The 24,324-nt window shown below is 42.9% G+C and overlaps 2 protein-coding genes across 6 annotated transcripts in view; one reads left to right on the top strand and one right to left on the bottom strand.

The window, feature by feature from the left end:
- The window catches only part of EDEM3 (ER degradation enhancing alpha-mannosidase like protein 3), a 36,816-nt gene extending 24,358 nt beyond the window's left edge, over positions 1-12,458 (top strand). The window contains exons 15-21 of one of the 2 annotated variants that reach the window (XM_081012117.1): positions 318-472; positions 1,377-1,530; positions 3,015-3,209; positions 4,815-4,980; positions 7,015-7,200; positions 8,007-8,054; positions 8,826-12,458. In XM_081012117.1, coding sequence (XP_080868243.1) covers positions 318-472; positions 1,377-1,530; positions 3,015-3,209; positions 4,815-4,980; positions 7,015-7,200; positions 8,007-8,054; positions 8,826-9,217 — 1,296 coding nt within the window. In that variant the 3' untranslated portion in view covers positions 9,218-12,458. The remainder of the gene's footprint in view (positions 1-317; positions 473-1,376; positions 1,531-3,014; positions 3,210-4,814; positions 4,981-7,014; positions 7,201-8,006; positions 8,055-8,825) is intronic. The other variant, XM_081012118.1, reaches the window with a different exon arrangement.
- LOC308480524 (carboxyl-terminal PDZ ligand of neuronal nitric oxide synthase protein-like) overlaps positions 1-24,324 on the bottom strand; it is a 132,382-nt gene that overhangs the window by 34,391 nt on the left and 73,667 nt on the right. For 2 of the 4 annotated variants that reach the window (XM_081012173.1, XM_081012174.1), the window contains one exon: positions 22,885-24,145. The exons of 1 other annotated variant lie outside the window; for it this stretch is intronic. In XM_081012173.1, the coding sequence (XP_080868299.1) occupies positions 23,683-24,145 (463 nt within the window). In that variant the 3' untranslated portion in view covers positions 22,885-23,682. Of the gene's footprint in view, positions 1-14,573; positions 14,659-22,884; positions 24,146-24,324 lie in introns of those variants that run through there. One more of the 4 variants, XR_013988119.1, reaches the window with a different exon arrangement.

Here is a 24,324-nt window from a genome sequence, read left to right as displayed (position 1 = left end):
CTCTTAGAATATTTTTAGATTATTCTTCCATTGTTGCACAAACTGTCATGCTTTGCTGTTTATGCAAACGTAAATTAGGTAATGAGTTTCTAAATGAAAATATGGTCTTTTGTAACTTGATTCCTTACATAGAATCATAGAATTGTACAGTTGTAACAATATATTGTTTGACATTTTAACGCTGCATATTCCTTTTTGTGGTTGGAAGGTTTGTAATTGTGCTTTCGTTGCAAACACATTTGGATATTGTGACTGCGCATGGTTAAAGAAAGAAAGAGAAGACAACGCTTAAATTCTCCCTCTTTCCCCCTTTGCAGACTACAGAATACACAGAATTGGATGATAGCAACTTTGACTGGACATGCCCCAACACTCAGATCCTCTTTCCAAATGACCCAATGTATGCTCAGAGCATCAGGGAACCTCTGAAAAATGTGGTGGACAAGAGTTGTCCTAGGGGTGTTTCCAGAGCGTAAGATCATTTATACCTTTCATAACTATGTGATAGGTAAAGGTAAAGGCACCCCTGACCTAATATTAGGTCCAGTTGCGGACGACTCTGGGGTTGTGTGCTCATCTCACTCTATAGGCCGAGGGAGCCGGCATTTGTCCGCAGACAGCTTCTGGGTCATGTGGCCAGCATGACAAAGCAGCTTCTGGCGAAACCAGAGCAGCGCAGGGAAACACCATTTACCTTCCCACTGCAGTGGTACCTATTTATCTACTTGCACTTTGACGTGCTTTCAAACTGCTAGGTGGGCAGGAGCTGGGACTGAGCAACGGGAGCTCAGCCTATTGCAGGGATTCGAACCGCCAACCTTCTGATCGGCAAGCCCTAGGCTCTGTGGTTAAGACCACAGCGCCACCCGCGTCCCTAACTAGGTGATACAGCTGCTTATATTGAGCTGATATACTTTTATGCATTGACTAACACATAATGATGAAATCATTTGATACAGCTTGGTTTGGATTGACTCCTTGCAACGGAATATGCCTAAGGTTCTTGTATCAGAATTTCCCAGCCTGATTGCAACTCGTCTATTTGTAATGGATGATGGGAGTTGTAGTCAAAAACATCTGCGTGGATGGGTTTTGGCAAAGAGAGAGGAGAAAAATGACATGACAAGTGATGCGTTTGGTGACACAGCGAGGGAAGAATAAAATTCACACCCTCACTTAGGCAGTGTGCAGTAAGAGAAAGCAAGGCTTGGGTTTCAGCCTGCCAACTTCCAGAAGCCTTTTCATGCATTTTATTACCCGTTCAGTGGCTTCTGACGGCTACGCATAGCATATTTTAGTCTTATGCACCTCATGTATATTATTTAGGCACCATCAATTCCGTTCTTAAAATGTAGATGGCATGCTTTCTCTTGCAGGGAAGAGAGTTTGGGTACCGGACCAAAGCCCCCCCTGAGAGCCAGGGATTTCATGGCCAGTAATCCTGAGCATTTAGAGATCCTAAAGAAGATGGGAGTCAGCTTGATTCACCTCAAAGATGGAAGAGTCCAACTGGTGCAACATGCTATTCAAGTAAGATCTTGCCCTGTCATAGCCCCTCAGTGTACTTGTCCTCAGTAGGAAGTTGACATGCAGGCACTCTATTTTATTTTATTTGGAACAAGTTGTTTCAGTTTAATTATAGTACAGGTCGGAGAGGTATAAATATGGATATAATACATTGGAATAAATTAAGACTTTCCATTATGAACAAACTACCTGCATATAAAATAATGATTTATTTAGAATTAAGATTTTAATTATAATCATGTTTAATTTATAATCAATTCATTTTGCTCCAGACCCTGCCAGTTTGGATACCAATAGCTCATCTGAACTATTGTCAGAAAAAAACTTAATAAGTTTATCCAGTGGACCCTCTAGTTACGTACCGCTCTGGATACGTAACTTTCAGGTTACGAATGCGGCAAACCCGGAAATGTATACTTCCGGGTTTTGCCGCATGCGCAGAAGCAATCAGACCGTGTGCGTGTTCAGAAGCGGCGCCTCTGCCTACAGACTTTTTGGGTTGCGGACAGACCCCCAGAACAAATTTAATTTGTATGTGGAGGGTCCACTGTATTTCAGTCGGACTGACCTTAAGTCATTGAGTTTGTTTACTAATCCTTATGCACTCACATTATTTATTTTTATTTATCTTTATTTTGTATTTTGACAAGGTAATAATAATAAATAAATAAAAATGTGCACCCCACCCTCGAGACCATTGTAACTATCCAACCTCCCAAAATTTCAACACCTCTTACGATGGTTTGACCCCTTTCTGTTTTAGCAGTACAAATTCTACAAATACTACAGCTATTTGGCACTCTTAAATTTAGGCACACAAGAAAGTATCTTGAAATACTTGTCCTAATTTCTGTGAAGCTGTTGAACAACAAGTCCTTTTTCCTGATGTTACACAAACTAAGTAACACAGTTATACTGTCTAGTAGTCCATTCAATCATGTCTGAATGTTTAGTGGGAGATAGGTTTTTCAAAATATTTGTTAGTGGTAAGCTGTGAAGGTGAATTGAATGTGTTTCAAATTTTGAGGTCATTACCATGACAGGGCCTTTTCAGTGGTGACACCAAGGCTCTAGTACTTTCCAGGTTAGCCTTTCTCCTCACCTGTGCTGAGGACTTTCTGGCACTGAATAGGACTGCTTTATTCCAGAGGGCATCTTGAATTCTCTGAACTGTTTTTTTTTTACTGAGGAGTATTGTGTCTTGCTGCTGGCAGTGTAATGGTTCTTTTGCCTGTGTTTTTATATTTCTAGCATGCATGTGGAATTTTATACTGAAAATACCCTTGGAAGTGTTGTCAGATACAAATAACTGTTTATTTACTTTTTAAAAAAAAACCAAAAACTAATTCTAAAATATTTTGGCTAACGCTGGATCTCTAGAAGTTCAGAACAAACTAATTAGCAAGTTTCCTCAGGAAATACTGTTGCATGTTTTGTCTGCAGGGTTAGAATGAAAAAATGCTAGATATTGCTTACTTTTTCATTAGGCAGCAAGCTCACTTGATGCGGAGGATGGTCTACGGTTCATGCAAGAAATGATTGAGTTGTCCAGTCAACAGCAAAAAGAGCAGCAGCTACCTCCTCGTGCTGTTCAAATTGTTTCCCACCCGTTCTTTGGCAGAGTGGTTTTGACAGCTGGGCCTGCGCAGTTTGGAATGGATCTCTCCAAACACAAATCAGGGGTTCGTTCTGTTTTACAGCCTTGTGATTAAAAAAAACACCACTTGTATGGTTTATACAGAACTTATGGGAAATTGTTAACATACAGAAATTTAATGTATCTAAAAGAAAGAGTTCCATATCATTTTATTAAGTTTTCTGTTTTACAATTTAAAATACTCATTTATACATCCTTAAGATATCAATGACTTCCCTTCTTCTCTTTCGTGGTTTACCTTACATACATAAATCCCTGTATATATAAACTATACCATTCAGTATTCCATTATTGCATCCATCAAAACTTGTTGAATTTATCTTAATGCTGCCAGCGTTTTCAGCTGTACACAATTATTTCCCGTATATTCCATAAATGTTTTCCAATCTCTTTAATCGTATGTTCTCCCTGTTCTCTTATTCTATATGCTAAGTCTAAAAAAAACAAGAAGAGGAATTGTTCTAGAAGCCCCCTAAGTCAAGAAAACAAAGCAACTCTGAATAACTAAGGCCAAAAACAGATGGCTAACTCGAATGAGTTAGGAAATGGAGTGGAGGGGAACAGTCTGAATAGCTGCTGGGCAAGATTGTTTTATGTATGAAGCCAATTGAGGCTCGCCATTTTGCCCACCAGGCCATTTGCCCCAAACCATACCCACCCATCCCATACCTGACAGCGTATGTGATGTCAGGTGTGGGGCAGATAGCTGGATCTGGCTGGAAAGCGTGATTGAACTTCCTGCGCATCAGCTGATGCATGATTTGTTGCAGGCAACACGTTTTTATAAAGTGCAGTAGCTTCAAATGCCACTATTCTGATTTAGCATGCAATGAATTATCCTACTGGGATAGTTCAGTCGGTAGAGCATGAGGCTCTTAATCTCAGGGTTCGAGCCCCACGTTGGGCAGTAGATTCCTGCATCGCAGGGGGTTGGACTGGATGACCCTCAGGGTCCCTTCCAACTTTATGGTTCTGTGAATGAGTTCTGCAATAACTGCCTTCACTGCAGTTATTGGGCACAATCCAGTGCAGTGTGCCAAAGCTGTTAGATTTCACTGGGTTTAAGAGCGCTAGCCCTGAGTTGGATGATGATCACTGCCGGATTTACATATAAGCTAAACAAGATATAGCTTAGGGCCACACTCTCATGGGGTCCCCCAATTTTTTTTAAAAAAACCTGGATGTACGATTCCAAAATATAAGATAAAAAACAAATAAAACAAAACTTACATACAGCAGAAGTGTTTTGTGTTGTGTAGGCTCCTATGATGTAAGTAATGGGCCCCGCCTGCTAGCCTGCTCCCTAAAATATCACTGGTTTGCTCATTTCTATATATAGGGTGCCTACATTCTGCATGTGCAAATGGCTTTAGATGCCTATTAGGTCCATAAATGACCATATAGCATATATTCAAAAGAAACAATAGTGACAATTTGTTGTTGACAGGGGACAGCTGGACATATAAAGGGCCCCATTACCTCCAGTAGCTTAGGGCCCCATCAAACCTAAATCTGGCCCTGATGATGATAGTTGTATTTCCTAGTATGCTCTTCATATATTTTAGTGCAAAAAATGCAAATGTTTACATGCTTGAATACCGTATACTAAAGCCTCTCACCTCTTCAACAGGCAAGAGGATTTGTTGCAGTCAGTAAACCATATAATGGATGCTCTGAGATCACCAACCCTGAAGCGCTGAAGGATAAAATTGCTTTGATGCAAAGAGGCCAGTGCATGTTTGCTGAAAAGGCACGGAACATCCAAAAAGCTGGGGCTATAGGTGGCATCGTTATTGGTAAGTGAAACAGAAAACTTATATAAAGGTTTTTTGGCTAACAGTGAGACACTTGAAATGTTAAGGCAGGTGTGACTTGTGCATTTTAATAATTTTTTTTTTTTAAATGATATTTATTCCATATTTAAAGTTACAAAAAAGAGAAAGAAAAACCATACAAAATACAAAGAAAAATTTAACCTTAACAAAGCGAAAAGTAAAAAGATAAAAATAAACAATAAAATAGAATAAAAAAAGAAGACTTAACAAAAAGTATAAAAATGCATTAAGTTAAAATGAAACAAAAACAAATTAAACCTTTACATAACCTTTCCCCTTTACTTATGTCCATGACCTCCTCTCACCTCCCAGTTTTGTATTCTAGTTCAGATCGTATTTCCAGCAAGTCCTTCTAACCTAATAATTTTTAATGTGAACAATTTCAATGTGCATCCCAGCCTATCTATATAATATTTATTTACAGTCATATCTTGGGTTGCAGACGCTTCAGGTTGCGTTTTTTCAGGTTATGGACCGCCGAAACCTGGAAGTACCGGAACGGGTTACTTCCGGGTTTTGGTGATCACGCATGCGCAGAAGTGCTGAATTGCAACCCACGCCTGCACAGACTTGTCGCTGCAGGTTGCAAACGTGCATCCCGCCCGGATCACGTTCGCAACCCGAGCGTCCACTGTATTTAAAACCTTTTAAACCTTTATACAGTGGTACCTCGGGTTACAGACGCTTCAGGTTACAGACTCCGCTGACCCAGAAATAGTACCTCGGGTTAAGAACTTTGCTTCAGGATGAGAACAGAAATCGCACAGTGGCGACAGTGGGAGGCCCCATTAGCTAAAGTGTTACCTCAGGTTTAAGAACAGTTTCAGGTTAAGAACGGACCTCCAGAACGAATTAAGCTCTTAACCCGAGGTGCCACTGTATACGACCCTCCTTCTAATTCAGTGTACAGCATGAAGTAATTCAAACTATTACCCAGGTTAAGGCTTGGGTAATGCAAATTGTCTCATTAAATAAATAAAAAATTACCTTGGCATTTAAAGGATCACAGTGTGGGTGCCGCATACTGGGTTTATTCCAAAAACCAGGATGCCTCACGGGTGAAAAAGCCCTTGTGGTTGAATAATGCATATCTTATAGAGTAGGCGGTTGGTTAAGGGCGATCAAAGACCTCAAGATTATCTGGTTGCCTGTATTGCATTCATATCCCACCTTTCCTGAGGAGCTCACAGTGGGTTGTATGAGAACAGGCATGCCTTCAAGTATTCGGGTTCCAAGCCATTTAGGATTTTTAAAGATAAGGACCAGCACCAGGTCTAAACCGCAGAGCCTAGGGCTTGCCGATCAAAAGGTCGGTGGTTCAAATCCCCACGATGGGGGTGAGCTCCCGTTGTTCAGTCCCAGCTCCTGCCCACCAAGCAGTTCTAAAGCACATCAAAGTGCAAGTAGATAAATAGGTACTGCTCCAGCGGGAAGGTAAACGGTGTTTCTGTGCGCTGCTCTGGTTTGCCAGAAGCGGCTTAGTCATGCTGGCCACATGACCCGGAAGCTGTGGACAAACGCCGGCTCCCTCGGCCTATAGAGTGAGATGAGCGCCGCAACCCCAGAGTCGTCCACGACTGGACCTAATGGTCAGGGGTACCTTTACCTTTACAGTGGTACCTCGGGTTAAGTACTTAATTCGTTCCAGAGGTTCGTTCTTTACCTGAAGCTGTTCTTAACCTGAAGCACCACTTTAGCTAATGGGGCCTCCTGCTGCTGCCGCACCACCGGAGCACGATTTCTGTTCTCATCCTGAAGCAAAGTTCTTAACCTGAGGTACTATTTCTGGGTTAGCGGAGTTTGTAACCTGAAGTGTATGTAACCTGAAGCGTATGTAACCCGAGATACCACTGTATAAGTGAATCTGGTTGTATTGGTCTGAATTCTGCTAACCAGGTTTTATACTGATTGAAGGTCCCAAGTAACTTTCAGGTTGCACTGAGAATTCAGTGGGTGAAAGTTAATATTAATGGAAACCCTACTCGTTCCACCTAGATGACAATGAAGGAAGCAGCAGCGACACAGCCCCTCTCTTCCAGATGGCAGGCGATGGCAAGAATACAGACGACATCACTGTGCCAATGCTGTTTCTGTTCAACAAGGAAGGCAGTATTATCCTTGATGCCATCCAGGAATATGAAGCTGTAGAAGTGCTGCTTTCTGACAAAGCAAAGGACAGAGGTAAGAGCGAAAACCATGTTAGCGTGTGAAAGGTGGCCCCGGCTCAGTTAATTCAGTCCAAATTTCAGCACCGGAGAATATAGAAACAGGAGAGAGGCCAAAATAACAGGATGAATGCGAGTCTCAGGAAGATCAGCAAACGCATAACATAGGCATAGGCAAACTCTGCCCTCCAGATGTTTTGGGACTACAATTCCCATCATCCCGGACCACTGGTCCTGTTAGCTAGGGATGATGGGAGTTGTAGTCCCAAAACATCTGGAGGGCAGAGTTTGCCTATGCCTGGCATAACAGCACTAAGATGCAAGTAGGTTCTTCTTCATTAGGGCCAAGTTAGCATTCTCTTTAAAGCTCCCTGGATTTCTCCCGCCTTTTATGTTCCTAGAATATTTCTCTTCAGGTGGCAACTTTCTGACCGCTGTATCACATTTTATTTATAAAAGCATTTGGGAACTGCCCTCTCACAAAACAGCGGGTCGGTGTACAACAACATAAAGACATTTAAAAGCAATACAAAGCAATAATTAAAATGATTGGCTGCTCAAGGGACATTTTAAAGGATGTTGTAGACCCCATAGCATAAGAATAATCTTCCAGAGATGTCTGAAAGTCAAACGCGAGGATGCCTTTGTACGCAGGAAGGGCATGTCAACAGTAGTCTTGCGTTGGTGTGCCGTTCCTTCAAACCATTTTTTAAAGCAGCAGCTAGGTTAATGAATGAATTGCCTTTGTAAGTTAGGAAATTTCTGAATTTAAAATGCATATGTGCTTTTTCCCTTCTTCCTGTGCTACCCTTGGATTGTCAGCAACTATATTTAAAGATAAAATGATTCCAAACTACATTATTGATAGCAGTAAGTATCAAACATCTGTATGTCTTTGCCCAAAATTCTGAAAGCATTTATCCTTTGGTATGTTTGCTTTGACAATGCTGAATTGTGATGCAAAACGAACCAGAATTGCCTAATCCTTGATTCATGAGTAGTGTATGTTTCAAGTCATTGAGGTGCTGTTCACATGTTGGTCTCATAGGTGACATATGGACACTAATAATCTCTAGGAACTTTGGGGCAGATAAACCACTTGAAAGATCAGCCATTGGTTAGTTCAGACCGAAAGGGTCCTTTGGGCAGCTTATAGTAATTGATTTTTAGAGACCTTGGAAACCATGCATATATTTTCTTTGCAGAAAATTTCTTTGGAATTGTTCCAAAAATAACTATCAGCCTCAAACTCTCAAACCTGTGTAATAAGAGGGTTAATTATGACATTATTAATAGCTGTGTTTATTTGACAAAAGCTTGAAAACAGATATAGCCGTACCTTGGAAGTGGAACAGCTTAGTTCCTGAACATTTTGGCTCCTGAACATCGCAAACCTGGAAGTGACTGTTCCGGTTAGCGAACTATTTTTGGAAGCCATCCGTCCTATGTGGCTTCCATGGCTTCCGATTGGCTGCAGGAGCTTCCTGCAGCCAATCAGAAGCCGCACTTTGGTTTTTGAACGTTTTGGAAGTCGAACGGACTTCCGGAACGGATTCCGCTCGGCTTCCAAGGTACGACTGTACTCAAGAGTCATAAACTACAGTTTTTTAAAAAAATCATTGTGTTCCTTTCCCCTCTAAGATTTGGAAATGGAAAGCATGGATCAGAAGTCATCTGATAATGATTCTCATAACCAGAGGTCAGAAGAGATTTCAGCAGATTTGAACTTGGTCAATCAAGACCCAGAAGGAGAAGGTGGGTTGGAGTCACCTGCAGAGTTGGGCAGCAATAGTGTTTCTCTTATGGACCAGGAATCCTGTATCCCTAAACTCCAGGAAACTAATAAACTCCAGGAAACTAGTAGTCAAGCATCAGACTTGGAAAATCACCCCGAGGAACAATCAAAGATTGAAACTGACTCCAATCCCACTGATAGCTGGGATAATAATAAAGGACAGTCTATGGAATCAATATTAGCTGATTGGAATGAAGACATAGAAGCTTTTGAAATGATGGAAAAGGATGAACTATAACTTCTAATAAAGTGCTTGTGGGACTACAAAGTGGTGAACTTGATGGAGGATAGTAAAGACCCTAGCATCTGAATTTTTTTTTTTAAAAAGGAATTGTTCAGTATTGTGACGAGCAGCCAGGTTCCATTGGCAAAAGCCAGCATGTGTTCAAATTTGTCTTGTTTTTGTTCCCCCTGTTTTATGGAAAATGGGAATGTGCAATTGACCCATTTGCAGGGTTCCTTTGCATGGTGCTGTAGCCCAGGAGGTTCATTCAGGGAATGATTTGGATTCCTCCTGCGTTCCACGTTGCTGTAAGTGAGCTTTGTCTAAGCCTTAGGAAGCAGAGAATGAATGAATGAAACGGGGATTTCAATGCACCACCGAGTCTGGATGGCTAGTTGGGGCACAGCACCTGATGGCTACAGGCTGGCTGTTGGCGATGATGCTTTTTCAAGGGTCTATACCGTATCTCAGAAGCCTTTTTATGGAGACATGGCAGAAGGTACTTCAGGCTGTGGTGGCCTTTATAAGCGAGGGCAGAACAGTGGGCAGCTCTGACGTGTCCTGTGCCACTTAATATAGCGAGTGTGCTGTACCTCCTTTATCACATCTTCCATTTATTATTTTGAAGAGCGACCAAGATAACTTGGATTTTTTTTTTTTTAAGTTCCTAGCTCAAGTCAAGATTGCCTTTGATTTACAGACTATGTGCTCGATTAGCAAAAAATAAAAAATAAAACCGTAGTTAATTCTGAAACTTGAATCTGAGTAATGGGGCATAGCCTCTTCTCTACACTCCCATTACTTTGATTTTGAACCTTGCACAGTGAATCGTGAGCTAAAATAAGCCAAACTTGCGTCCTTGCCGATTTTCTGGGCAAGGTACCAAATCAGATAGTGCTGGGATAGAATTTATTTCATTTTATTTTTTTGCAACTTTAAATCAGCCTTACGTCAGTAACATCTCTCTATTCCTGTATACAGCTTAAATTTCTGTGCACAAAAAGGCCAGTATGTCCATAGGAAAGTATGAAGTTAGTGAAAGACTGGTATCATGTGTAGATTTTTTTTTAAAAAAAAAGTTGTAGAAATCCTAGTGTGTTTGACAGCAATCATGTTTCACAAATGTCTTAAAGTGAGCTTTTTTTTTTTTTTTACAAACCTACATGTAGCTAAAAGACAAAGAAAAACAATACAACTGCATCTACGCAAGACTGCCAGACGTTGCTTATTTATATCCAGTCTTGATTACGTTTGTCTTTATTGTTCTCGGGTTTTTTGGCTGTAGGAAACCGATTTGACACGGCACAGTATGTGTTGTGCCCTGTTCTGCCACTTTATGTATAAATGTGTTTTTGTTTTGATTGAGAACTAGCAGAATCCCTGTTAGGGTGCTGGGCAGTATGTGGGGAGAGGAGGGCTGTACCCCAGTGCTCGCACCGAAATTCATTCGGTGATGGGCGTTTTTGGAGCGCACGAACTTTTTCTTAAGACAGCACTTTACATTCCCCATAGAAGTGAATTATCAACCGTTGACTTAGACATACATAGAGGGAGAAAGTAAAGCTGTATCTCTTGGGATTCTACTGGTATGTGAACTAAACCTGCCCTCTGCTTTTGTACCCCAGTGAACTGAGCAGTTCAAAGGGCAAGTATACCTTTATCCGTCCAGTCCCAGATTGCGTCAATGTCGCGTGCAACACAAATCCTTAGAAACTGGCTATATAACAGTTAGGTTCATTTCCAGTCCGAACCCGAGGATTGATCCTAGCACAAAAAGGTGCAAAGGCACCTTTCTAAAAAACATCAGCCAGGTGGAAAGACCTTATTCCTATGGATGAAACAGTGGTGCGAAATCTTAGTGGACAAATGAATAAAAGTGTCCTTTAACTTTTTTCAATTCTTTTTCCCATTTGCACATGTGAGTGTTAGATGTGGGCCCTTCGGCATTTTTATGTGGAGTTCCCAGAGATGAATTATGTTTAGACTGGAGGCTTTAATTTTGTAATGATTATTTTTTTTGTACGTGGACTGTTCCTTCAGGGAATTTGAATAGAGGCTTCTCTAAAGTGTCCTTTAGTAACTTAGGCCTAGAGCTTAGAGGAGAATGTGTGCGTTTCGGGCCAAATGCACTTAATTTTAAGTTAGAACTGTAAAAAGCAATTGGGATGTTCTGCATGTCTGAGTAATAGTGCCACTCGTAAAAAACTTCTCAATATTAACTCTGTCCTAGGCTATAACTTACCCCATCAAACTGCTATTTTCATTAGGCCTTCAATAGTAACGGATCATTTGGTGTTTCTGGTGAACTGGTGTTTCTGGTGAACTGAATCTTTAGTCATTGTATCTTCACCAAGTGTTTTAGACAAAACAGCAGCTGCTAAATTTCATTTCTTCCTACCGATAATTTATTAAGAGTGTGAGCTACCTGCTACTTATTTGTACATAGTCCATAATGTGGATTTTTAAGTTGATGTGTTGACATCAAAATATCTGCAAAGCTTTTGAGTTTTCCTCATTAATTCAGGGATTATTGAAAGATTCCCTTGCCATTAGAAAGGAGCATCTGAACGGTGGTAGAGTCTACCTCAGATATAGGTTGCCCTTTTATATATTTTTTGTTCTTCATCATAGCCATAAGCCTGTTGGACAATAGCAAAAAAGGTTTACATGTTAGTAGCTAAATTTGGAGACTTGTCTTTTGGAGAGAGCTTACCAATTATGAGTTAATATCTTCATATCACAACAGAAGCCCCTTTTTTGGACAAGCATTCCTGTATGTGGTTGAGGCGTTCCTTGAGGAGAGGGTATCAAATGAGCTGGCACAATAACAGGGTTAATTTCTAATCAGGATCTTCCTAAACCTGCTGTCTTGTGCTTCTTTCGGCGTAGTTATTTATAGCAGGTTCATAGAGATCCCAGGGAAACCCTATAGTTAGGACAACAGAGGAAACATTCTATGAATGCATAACCGTACATCCAGATTTTATAAGACTTTTTACCAGCCCAATTTACAGCCATATATTTTCTTATGATGTAATTTATGAAAAGTGTAATAAGGGGTGCTGCAACACGACCGTTGTTGGGTTTTACTGTCTGGTAATTTTAAGTGTGTACAATATTCCTAAGGGCAACTGTGTACTGTGATGTAGAAGTCTGAGCTCAAAGTGTATATATAATCCTTGTATATAAAATTGTGTACCTAATTATAATTGCTGATTGTAAAGATTTAATAAAATATGTAAATATTCTGGTCAAAGTGTTTTGCTTTGTATATCGTCTAAAAGTTCCTCCTTATTTCTACTCTGTCATTAACATCTTGTATCTTCCCCTGTTTCTCCCTTGTCACTCTCTTGTTCGTCTCTCGTATCTCGCCTGTCCCATCCATTTCCCCCTCCTAATGCTTTATGATATCTCCTCCAAAAATTTTTTGCTTCTTCCTCTGAGTTCAGCCTCTTCCCGCTCTGTTTATAAGTGAATGAAATTCCTTCCGGGAATTCCCAGCGGAAGGGGATGTTATTCTTTTTGAATGCATCTGTTAAGTGTTTATATTTTCCTCTTTTCTTCCTCAACCTAGCTGGTATTTCACACATGATTATAATTTCTTGTTCTTCAATTCTGAGTTTTTTCTTCATATTTGCTTGCATTATTTTATCTTGTAAAATTCGTGAGTTAAGAAAGACTAGCAATCTCCAGGCCACCTATTGGGTCCGGCAGTTCTTGACCTAATTCGGAATGCTCTGTCCATGCAGATAGAGATCTCTTCTTTTTGGATTTCCAACCAGGATGCTAGGGCTTTTATTATTACTTTGCTGTGTATATCGTAGCGGGTGACAAGCAAACAATTTTCTCCCAGTTGCACAAATGTTCCCTATCTTCAAATATAAACACCAATGCCAAATGTAACACATGCTCCCTTCAAAATTTAGCATAAGTGTAATCTCAGGCATGAGGAAGGAATTGGTGCCCTTTCGGGGTCATACGTGACATTATCCAAAAGGTACGGAAGAAATATAGAGGATTTTTTATTTTTACAACTCTATAAAATTCTCGTATGCCTTGTAAAGAGAGAAGTTGCTCCCCCCCCTCCCAGAAAATAAAACCACACCCTAAAAGACCTCTCAAAGCTCCGTAAGCTGCCAAGACCTTACTGATATGTATTTGTTTAATATAAGAATATAATATGGGTTTCAGTCTACAGCAAATGTGCCAGAACAACAAAACAAGCATAATGGTCAGGTCTGTGCCCCACATTTATTTAAGGACAATTCTGGGGCATGTCCAGAGGATGATAACAAAAGATGCGCGGTTACACTGATGATGGCGTGTCTTGGTAGAGTCTATGTCTTTTTCTGGTACCAGTTAAAGTGCTTTTTGCAGTCCATTTACATTGAGATGTTTGATGCCCTCTTTTTTTTGTACAGTCATACCTCGGGTTAAAGTCGCTTCAGGTTTAAATCTTTTCAGGTTGCGTCCCACGGCGACCCGGAAGTAACGGAACGGGATACTTCTGGGTTTCACCGCTCGCACATGTGCTCAAAATGACGTCATGCACAGAAGCGGCGAATCGTTGCATTCTGCTCAGGTTGCGAACGAGGCTCCAGAACGGATCCCTTTCGCAACCAGAGGTACCCCTGTATTTATGTGAACTGCCCTGGAAGTATCTATCGAAGTTCATAATTTTATTTTCGTTATTTTTTTTTTAAAAATCACCTTCCACCCATCTTTCAAGGCAACGCTCAAACCACAAAAGCAGCTGAAAAGAAGCAACACAAAAGCAACAAATGAATTCAGAAACAATGCCAAGGAGTCTCTCATGACAGAAACCTGTTAGTCCAGCTGGGGAAGGTAATCAGAACAAAAATCTCTTCTGTTGTTTCCAGAGAGCGCAGATGAGTAGGAACTTGTTGCGTCTCAACAGAAATGCTATTGCACAAAATGGGCAGCTACACTAAAAGCCTGGCTCTGATGCCAGTGTCCTGGAAGAAGCAAAGATCCCCAGTGTCGAAGCAATGATTCTTCAACATCAACTTTGTTGAATGAAAGGAATGTTTAAGATAACCTTTGTTAAAAAACCAGAAGCTTTTTTGCTAGGCATTATTGGTCAAGACTGGGATGCGGGTGGCACTGTGGGTTAAACCACAGAGCCTACGACTTGCTGATCAGAAGGTCGGCAGTTTGAATCCCCACGATGGGGTGAGCTCCCGTTGCTCGGTCCCAGCTCCTGCCCACCTAGCAGTTCGAAAGCACATCAAAGTGCAAGTAGATAAATAGGTACCACCCCGGCGGGAAGGTAAACGGCATTTCCGTGTGCTGCTCTGGTTCGCCAGAAGCGGCTTAGTTATGCTGGCCACATGACCTGGAAGCTGTACGCCGGCTCCCTCGGCCAATAAAGCGAGATGAGCACCGCAACCCCAGAGTCGGCCACAACTGGGCCTAATGGTCAGGGGTCCCTTTACCTTTACCTATAGGTCAAGACTTGCCAAAGGAACAGAAGAAACTATTTATGTACGCCACAACAGTGGCTAGGATACTACTAGCCCCAAAACGGAAAGACAAGATACCAACTAAAGAAGAACGGCAAGGAAAAACTGATGGACTATGCGGAAATGGCGAAGCTAACTGGGAAACTTAAGAGACAAAGACAATAGGGAATTTTAAAAAGGCTGGGAACCATTTATGTGGTACTTACAAAAACACTGTAAAGAAGTGAACTCACTAGCAGGGTTTGAGTAAACACAATTAACAAAACGAACATGGAGATTGAGGTGTAAAAATTGGGAAATGATAAAGTGTAAGAGGCTATTTGAAAACAATTACCGTATAAAAAGGATAAGAATAATATTTAATCTAAAGAATGTAATATTAAGGTATAATAAAACAAGCAGGAGAAGTTTACGTAAAGAACCAGAAGAGGAAGTTGAGGGAAGTCATGGGGGTGGGGAATATGGAAATTGTATTTTTTCTTTTTCTTTGAGATTGTAATGTGTATAAAATTGTAAAACTTAATAAAAAATTATTAAAAAACAAACCTCAGCTTTGTCAGACTGGTCACGTTGTTCGGATGCCTGATGATTGTCTTCCAAAGCAACTACTCTTTCCAAACTTAAAAACGGAAAGCGTAATGCCAGTGGTCAACAAAAGAGATTTAAAGACTCTCTCAAGGCAAATATAAAAAAATGTAGTATAAACACTGACAACTGGGAAACAGTGGCCTGCGAGCACCCCAATTGGAGAACAGCCAAAGGTGTCATGGGCTTTGAAGATGCTCGAACTCAGGACGCAAGGGAGAAACGTGCTAAGAGGAAGGCATGCTTGGCAAACCCTCACCGTGATCAACTCCTGCCCGGAACCCTATGCCCCCACTGTGGAAGGATGTGTGGATCCAGAATTGGCCTCCACAGTCACTTATGCACTCACTGTTAAGAAGACTGTGTTCATGGAAGACAATCTTTCTGTTTAGGGAAGTTTTTAATGTGTGACATTTTAATGTATTGTTAATCTTTGTTGGAAGCCGCCCAGAGTGACTGGGGAGACCCAGGCAGATGGGTGGGGTACAAATAATAATAATAATAATTTATTTCTTGGCTATGAGTGATCACCAAAGATATAGAAAAGAGATATAATAAGGTAGTCTCTTAAGTATCTGATTAGCACCAACACTGGGATGCAATCAACTCTCTTGCAAATGTGTTGGAAATCAAAGACTCAGATGCAAATTCTTGTTCCCGTTCAAATGACACATCCAATGCTGGGTTCAGAATTGTTTAAATTGCTTTGAAAGGGAACAGATCATTCCTCTCATGGCTTTTCTGGTTATGTAGCTAGCTGCTACAGTAAAAGTGTGAAGCCGCTGTCTATATATGGTTAAGTGGGAAATATAATCAGAAAAGGAACCATTAGAAGCGAAGCGAGGATGGTCTTAGCACAGATAATACCATTTCACCCCCGAATTTAATTTCGGCATTGGTCTTGCTTTGTTGGACAGAGCTTCCTGAACATAAGCATATGTGTGATGTACCCTCCTATTAGGTAAAGGTAAAGGTACCCCTGCCCGTCCGGGCCAGTCTTGACAGACTCTAGGGTTGTGCGCTCATCTCTCTCTAGAGGCCGGGAGCCAATGCTGTCTGCAGACACTTCCGGGTCACGTGGCCAGCGTGAAGAAGCTGCTCTGGCGAACCGGCACCAGAGCAGCACACGGAAACGCTGTTTACCTTCCCGCTGGTAAGCGGTCCCTATTTATCTACTTGCACCCGGGGGTGCTTTCGAACTGCTAGGTTGGCAGGCGCTGGGACCGAACGACGGGAGCGCACCCCGCCGCAGGGATTCGAACCGCCGACCATGCGATCGGCAAGTCCTAGGCGCTGAGGTTTTACCCACAGCGCCACCCACGTCCCATACTCTGCTGCCTTTGTGCTAGACAAAATGACCTTGACCTTTCTGGACTTTCACAGCTCTTGGATTTCAAACGACAGGTTCAATGATCTGATCCCAGACCTCAGAACAATTGCTAAACGAGTAATTTCTTCAATACAAATTGAACTGCAATTTAAAATTATACCTGAAACAATGTTTAACCGTAAACAAGTCTCTCTCACACACAAATGTGAAAGAATAAAGGTAAAGGTAAAGGTACCCCTGCCCGTACGGGCCAGTCTTGACAGACTCTAGGGTTGTGCGCCCATCTCACTTAAGAGGCCGGGGGCCAGCGCTGTCCAGAGACACTTCCGGGTCACGTGGCCAGCCTGACAAAGCTGTATCTGGCGAGCCAGCGCACCACACGGAAACGCCGTTTACCTTCCCGCCAGTAAGCGGTCCCTATTTATCTACTTGCACCCGGGGGTGCTTTCGAACTGCTAGGTGGGCAGGAGCTGGGACCGAAAGACGGGAGCTCACCCCGCCGCGGGGATTCAAACCGCCGACCATGCGATCGGCAAGTCCTAGGCGCTGAGGTTTTACCCACAGCGCCACCCGCGTCCCTCAGCCCTCCTATTAGAGAATCATAAAAGATTACTGAGCTTCTATTTTAGGCAGCAGCTCTCCATGACACACTGAATAGCTGCATCTCCCTGTGACTTGATTCAAAGATGCTATTAATAGATGGGGTAGCATGATGTTTTGGGGAAGGTATGCCTTATCAAGTACCTGAATATCTGGTTTCTCTCAGCAATATGTTTTCTCTTAAATCTCCTGGCCTTTAAAACTTTTGAGCAGACTGTGGTGGGGAAAGGGTGCGATGCATTTTTACTGTAATCCTACAACGGAAGCCTACTGTAGCCCTAATTTCAAGCTTCTATCCAACAATTTAAGTGCCTTTCAATTACTCAAGATGTGGATTAAAGGGAGCCAGGATCAAGAAATCACTTTTGCTCCTTCAAACAAACAAACAAACAAACAAACAAAAGCACTTGGGCCTCAATCCTGAAATAAGCTCACTTGAACGTACACGATAGGCTTCAGAACTGTAAAGAGTAATAGGCACACCGCAAGGAATTAAGTCAATTTCAGAAAAGGATATTATTGAAGTTGCAGCAAGCATGCTGGAGCTTTTAGCATCTGCCTCAAAATCTGATACTGCTAACATTCTCCAACATGGAGACTACGTTAATGAGATGTTTCCTCCAGAAGAGATGAGCGAATGCTCGGGGAATAGCATAAGACTACTTTGCATTTCCCGTAATATTTATAAGACAGCGCAATAGTCAAGATTAATGCTTAATTTTCTGTGGCAAATGCATTTGAGCCGGTGTAAAGGTAAAGGGAACCCTGAACATTAGGTCCAGTCGTGGCCGACTCTGGGGTTGCGGCACTCATCCTGCTCTATAGGCCGAGGGAGCCGGCGTACAGCTTCCGGGTCATGTGGCCAGCATGACTAAGCCGCTTCTGGCGAACCAGAGCAGTGCACGGAAACGCCATTTACCTTCCCGCTGGAGCGGTACCTATTTATCTACTTGCACTTTGACGTGCTTTCAAACTGCTAGGTTGGCAGGAGCAGGGACCGAGCAATGGGAGTTCACCCCGTTGCAGGGATTTGAACCGCCGACCTTCTGATCGGCAAGTCCTAGGCTCTGTGGTTTGACCCACAGCGCCACCCGCGTCCCTTGAGCTGGTGTAGGTGATGGCAAAAAATAAATAAATTAAAAAAGGCTAATGAACAAATAAGTTGAGTTGCCTGTGAAGCTTTGAATCCAAGATATGCTGCGCTATAAATCACATAAAAATCAGCACCTGCTTCCTTTCAGAGGAGGACATGGTAGTGGTACTATCACATGTATTTTAGTTCTTAAGATATAGAGGGATTCCCCAGATCTTCTGGCACTTGCCTTTATTGTGTGAAGAGTTACAGAAAACTGCCAGAAGATGGCAGTCCAGACGAAGAACTGCTAACCTAAAGCTTTAAAGTGCAAGAACTACCTTGATACAGTAAAACTATCCCTATTCTGTGCTTGTTTTTCAAACTGTGACCATCTACATAGGTGCCTCTGTAGACAAGACTAGAAAATGGTCTATGGAGAGTCCAGCATTTGGATGAAGCCCCAGCTGCACTGAAAAGACTTCAGGCGGAGATAAAATATTTTTAAGGGTACAGTTTGAGGGGGTGCTAGTGGTTGTGTTTCTTTTTATACACATAAAACAGATTACCTGGAAGGATTTCTGTTGGTGTGCAGTCTTGGTATTCAAGTGTTGCAGCCAGCCCTGCCTTCTTTTAGGATCCTTTCTCCACATAAGAAATGCAACAGAAAAGGAACATTTTTGCACCATGCGTAAGGTCTTAAGGCATAAGGTGTGTGCCAGAAGGTCAGGCAGACTTATACAGCAAGAGAAACTCCGCTTTAGGCAACCTCTTTTCGTGGTGTTTCAGTTTATGGAGAGGAGGGGAAAACCACCGCAACTCATAAGGTGAAAAGACTTTATTGTGCAATGTGAACTGCCCACACCAGAACACATTTAGATTACAGAGTTTAAAGATCACTATCATTTTTCTTGCGAAACCTGTGATTTTCAAATACTAGTGCTTTTGCAGATTCTCCTTCATTAAAAAGTGATGAAGATTTCTTTCTTCAATTTCTACATTTCAGTACAAAATACATTATAATTTTATATAGGACATACGCATAAACACATACATATCCGAAACAGGTATCTGAGCGACAACATTAAGACATCTGAAGAATGAATACGCTTCAACAGGAGTTGATTTGACTTTCATACTTTCCCCAGGTAATTCTTTTCTCAGGAAAATGAGGCTGCAGTTCTGTGCACACTTGTTTGTGAGTAGGCCCCCACTGAACACCACCGGGGGCTTTACTTCTGAGAAAATATGCACAAGGCAACACTGCACAATGTTTAACCATGTTTCTTTAACTGTACCTAAACCCATACGTGCCCAAACTGCTCACACGCAAACTTCAATCTGAGTAGACCTATTCCCCAGAATTACAATTCGCTCAGAGGAGCTGGATGGATCACAGTCCAGTCCTATAAAGAGTTGGTGTTCTTCAGCGCAATGATTCCACTGGGTTTAGTTGTGTCTTAACTCTTCACGTGAATAGGTTTTGGGTTTTTTGTTTCTTAAAAGAGGCACTATGTCTTAAGAGATAGGTAATAAGAATTCAGTAGCAACGATGGGGAAAACATCATCTGCTGAATTTCTGCCTGTCCTAAGAGTGTTGCTTCCAAAAATTCTGATAATTATTATTTACAAATGTTAATAGAGAATATTCTCTAAATATCTGATGTGCATAGTTCACGCTCAGTAATATTTTACTTCAGTAGCTGGTATCTGACAGCAAGCTTGCAGTGTTGCTTCCTAGTCCCATCATGGTTCCTTTCATAGGTTAAAAAAAAGGTACAGGACCCCTGGATGGTTAAGTCCAGTCCAAGGTGACTATGGGGTTGTGGCACTCATCTTGCTTTCAGGCGGAGGGAGCTGGCGTTGGTTCACAGACAACTTTCCGGGTCATGTGGCCAGCAGGACTAAATGGCTTCTGGCGCAACAGAACACTGTAATGGAAGCCAGAACGCATGGAAACGCCGTTTACCTTCCTGCTGCAGTGATACCTATTTATCTACTTGCACTGGTGTGCTTTCGAACTGCTAGGTTGGCAGGAGCTGGGACAGAGCAACGGGAGCTCTCTCCGTTGCGGGGATTCGAACTGCTGACCTTCCGATCAGCAAGCCCAAGAGCAGGGGTCAGCAATTTTTTTCAGCAGGGGGCCAGTCCACTGTCCCTCAGACCTTGTGGGGCACTGGACTATATTTTGGAAAAAAAATATGAATGAATTCCTATGCCCCACAAATAACCCAGAGATGCATTTTAAAGAAAAGGACACATTCTACTCATATAAAAACATGCTGATTCCCGGACCGCCCGCAGGCCGGATTTAGAAGGCGATTGGGCCGGATCTGGCCCCCGGGCTTTAGTTTGCCTACCCATGCCCAAGAGGTTCGGTGGTTTAGACCACAGCGCCACCCGCGTCCCATAACCTTCAGGGAACATTGCAGGATCAGCTGTTGGGCCAAGGATTCCAGATAAATAACTGGAGATTTTTTGTGTGTGTTGGGCAACTTTGATACATTGGCTTATTATTATTATTTTAATAAACTTTTCTGGATGAAATTTCCAGGCCTAGAAGTCCCTTCCGAGAAGATAATTGCCAACAAATTTGAGAAGGGTGGCTTATTCTGCAAGTTTGAGGGTAGTTTTTAAAAGGTGTAACTTAACCTCCCCTATTCTGGGGTCAGTTTGTATGAAAACAGAGAAGTGCTTTTGGTAAGAAACCTGGAAAATTTCAGATGGACGGGCGCAGGGATTTTTTCTGCTAGGTATGTTAAAGGGGGGGTGGGCACTGCAAAGGGATTTACTTCCTTCTCCCTTCTGTGGTTTTGTGGGCAATTTATATCCATATACAGTAAAGAAGGCAGCCAAACTGAAGGAGAACGGCTGTAAAAATGAATGAAAAAAACTTTTAGGGTGCTTTTAGTTTTCCTGCTCAGCTGAAAACACTGCAGAAAGAAACTTTAAAGTGTTTCATCCCTGGCACCCGTGGTCCTCTGTTATTAAGTTGCCTTTAGCAGGAAGGGGTGCCGTGCCCTTCGCTGCCAGGCAAGAGGGGAGCTGGCACAGCTTGATTCAGTTTGTGGGGACCCTGTGGAACTCCATGCGCTGCCAGGGGCGTTGGTGCCAGCAGCAGCCAACCACAGAAAGCGCAGCAGTGGAGACAGGCAGCTCCCCATTTGTGATGGGCCTTGAGCATCCTTGGGAACACTATGTGCTGCTGCTGCTGCCACAAACATGTAGCCAAAAATTCACTGAAAGCACAGCATCAGCCTCTGACAAGTTGTATCTGCATCCCTCCCAAAAGCACTGCGACGGGAAGGAAGAAAGGAGAACCCTGGGAAAGATTCCCCAGTTAAAAGTGAAAGCTGTCCATCACAAAACTACGGCCCCACATTTTCCACCCTTGTGTTTTCCTGATAAACGCAAACTTGGGAATAAATGTTGCAGTTTTTGCAGATACACTGCCTGTCTCTCTGTCTCTGCCTCCAAATCTCTGGATTAATGTGCACAAGGTTTTGAGGGGATTTAATTTGGATTGGAACATTTTAGAGGGAGCCCAGTTTGGCTCAGACATCTCCTGAATTTATCCAAATCAGCTTGATTCAGATCAGGAATTTGTCGGACTCTTAGGCACACACCTAATCTTTCTCTCTCTGTGTGTATAATTCTTCTTACAGCATTTGATATACCGTGCAGTCGTAACTGACAACTTGTGGAATTTCTCACTTCAAACCCAACAAAATTGAAAGATTAAAAAAAAAGGGGGTGGGGTGGGAGAGCCTTACCAATGTTAATTAAAAATTGCACGTTGAAATCCAAGTATCTCGTTTAACATTTTGTACCATTTTATGTAAACCGTTAAGAGATTGTTTTTTTCTGATTAAGTGGTATATAAAACTTGCTAAGTAACATAAACACTTTGGCGATATATAGGAAGGTTCGCTGAATTTCAAATGCTTGTATAAAAGACAAATGATGTAACCAGGTATGTGAAAATTCACCAGCGAGGTGGAACTCCCTTGTCCAGAATGTCTGGTGGCCTGAGACTGTTTGGAAATCATATGAGCATCTGTGGTGATGCAGCTGTGGCGTTTCATCAGCTCTTCATGCACAACGGAGTTAAAGCCATTTGATTGGCATTTGCAAATAGCATTGCCGAATATGCTTGCCATCCATCTGAAATGTAGCCGGGCATCTGTAGTGCAAGTCAGATGGAAGGGGCTCTTGCCATCTTCATATCCTGAGGTAAAGTGAGAGGAAGGGTAAAGGCAAAACCAGAAGATGACAGAGAGCACATTGATTTCAGTACAAGCTGCTCATTGCTCTCTCTTTGGCTTGAAAACACCCAGTGCTGAGTCTGGACAGCAAAGGGGGGAGGAAAAGGTTAAGGCCAGGACTCAAGACTTCGAGAAAGACGATGAGGTACACACTCCTAAGGGAGATAGAAGCAGCAAAGACTGTATTCCTGGAAGACACTGACAGGACAGGCAGCTCTTGAGCAGAATCCTCAAGGATTCCCCCCCCCCCACAAGGTCTAGGAATCTTGTGTGCTTAACGAGAAGATCAACTTGGCAAGAGAGATTAAGGTCCCTGGTCACCTGAATAAATAGGACTCTGCCAGGAATTCCAGAAAGAAGAGTTTTATTAGAAGGCCTGTTGGAGTCAAACGCAGCTCAAATGGAAGAAGGAAGGTAGGTCTTGGTCTGAGCAGAGGAGTAACAGGAACAAGACTGTGAGAGTGGCTGTAAGCAGAAGATCCTTTTGCTTCTCGCCATGAGGTTTTAAGGGATTCGTCAACAAAGCTGGCTTAAAGTGCTTCCTCATGCAGAAGTTCAGCACGAGATGAAGATGCCTCATGACAGCAGACTCCTAGGTGGCAAGGCTAGTGACTGGCAAGGCTACCGGCACAGCGGTGATTTGACTCTGAATTGCTCACCAGCCACCGTGAAGCTCCGATGAATATAGACAGCTGTAGGGATCAGAGTCCCGGGTGGCAGAACTGGCATGAAGAAGGCACAGCGCTACGGTAAAACAGACGGACAACAGCTAAACAAGAGCACTTTCCAGTTCTGCTCACAAGGACCGGTCTCTGGAGGGAAGTGATTCTCATTCTGGTTGTGCAGTTTCAGCATTCCCAACACCCCAACGGAGGTGATGTTTGCTCAGGAGGGTCCACAGATACTCCACTGGTTAGCAGAGCAGCCCAGAGCCCCCAATGGCTGGCTTCCCACACCAAATGCAAACATTTCTGGGTGCTGGAAAGGACACCTGCCTTTCTTGACCTCCTGCCCACAACTTTACCCGACTGGAGCTGTCCTCTGGTGATGTGGGGTCCGTTCCGCCAGCAGGCTCAAGAAATGTTAGAAAGGAGCAGCCGAAGCAGGGACAGTCTTGCTATGAAACGGGAGCAGCTGAGATGATTCTACTCAAACGACAGCAAATCTGGACTGTGACCTTCAGCTTCCAGGGTGGACGTCTCCGCCGTTGAGGGGCCCACGTTGCTCTCGAACTGGCATTCGGGAGGGATCTTGTCCGCACTCAAACTGAGTGCCACATTTTCTGGAGAGGGAGGTATCCTGTAAGCAGTGTTTAGTTTAGGCTCCAAATTCTCCTTATAGATGAGATCAGGCACTCCACAGGCCCGGCTGTGGCTGGTCCCAACCTCCTCCTGCGTCAACAAACCCATTTCGCTCCGCGCTGCCTCTCTCCTGGAAGGCTGGCATGCATGTTCCTGGCTTCCCTCAGGGAAAGAAGCCGCGGCGCTACCTACCAATGGCTGGGAGGCAATCAGCATATCTTGGGTGGTCTTCAGAGCTCTTGGGGTACGCTTCTTGGCAATCTCTGGGGGTGGATTGAGCCGCGGAATGGCATCGACGGGAGCCTGCCTACAAGCATAAGAAGAAATGGTTAAGGGAAGCACTCAATGAGAACGGTGCATTACCGAATCCTTTGAAAAGTGTGGCTTGAAAACAATCATGGCTCACAGCTCTTCATGTCGCCAGCTTCTTTCTAAGACACAAGATGGAAAGAGCTAATGGCTTCCGTTTCGACCAAAGCTAGAATG

This window comes from Podarcis pityusensis, assembly GCF_964106645.2.
Source record: "Podarcis pityusensis genome assembly, chromosome: 6".
NCBI classification, from domain to species: domain Eukaryota; kingdom Metazoa; phylum Chordata; class Lepidosauria; order Squamata; family Lacertidae; genus Podarcis; species Podarcis pityusensis.
This window is presented reverse-complemented; position numbering and strand designations above follow the sequence as displayed.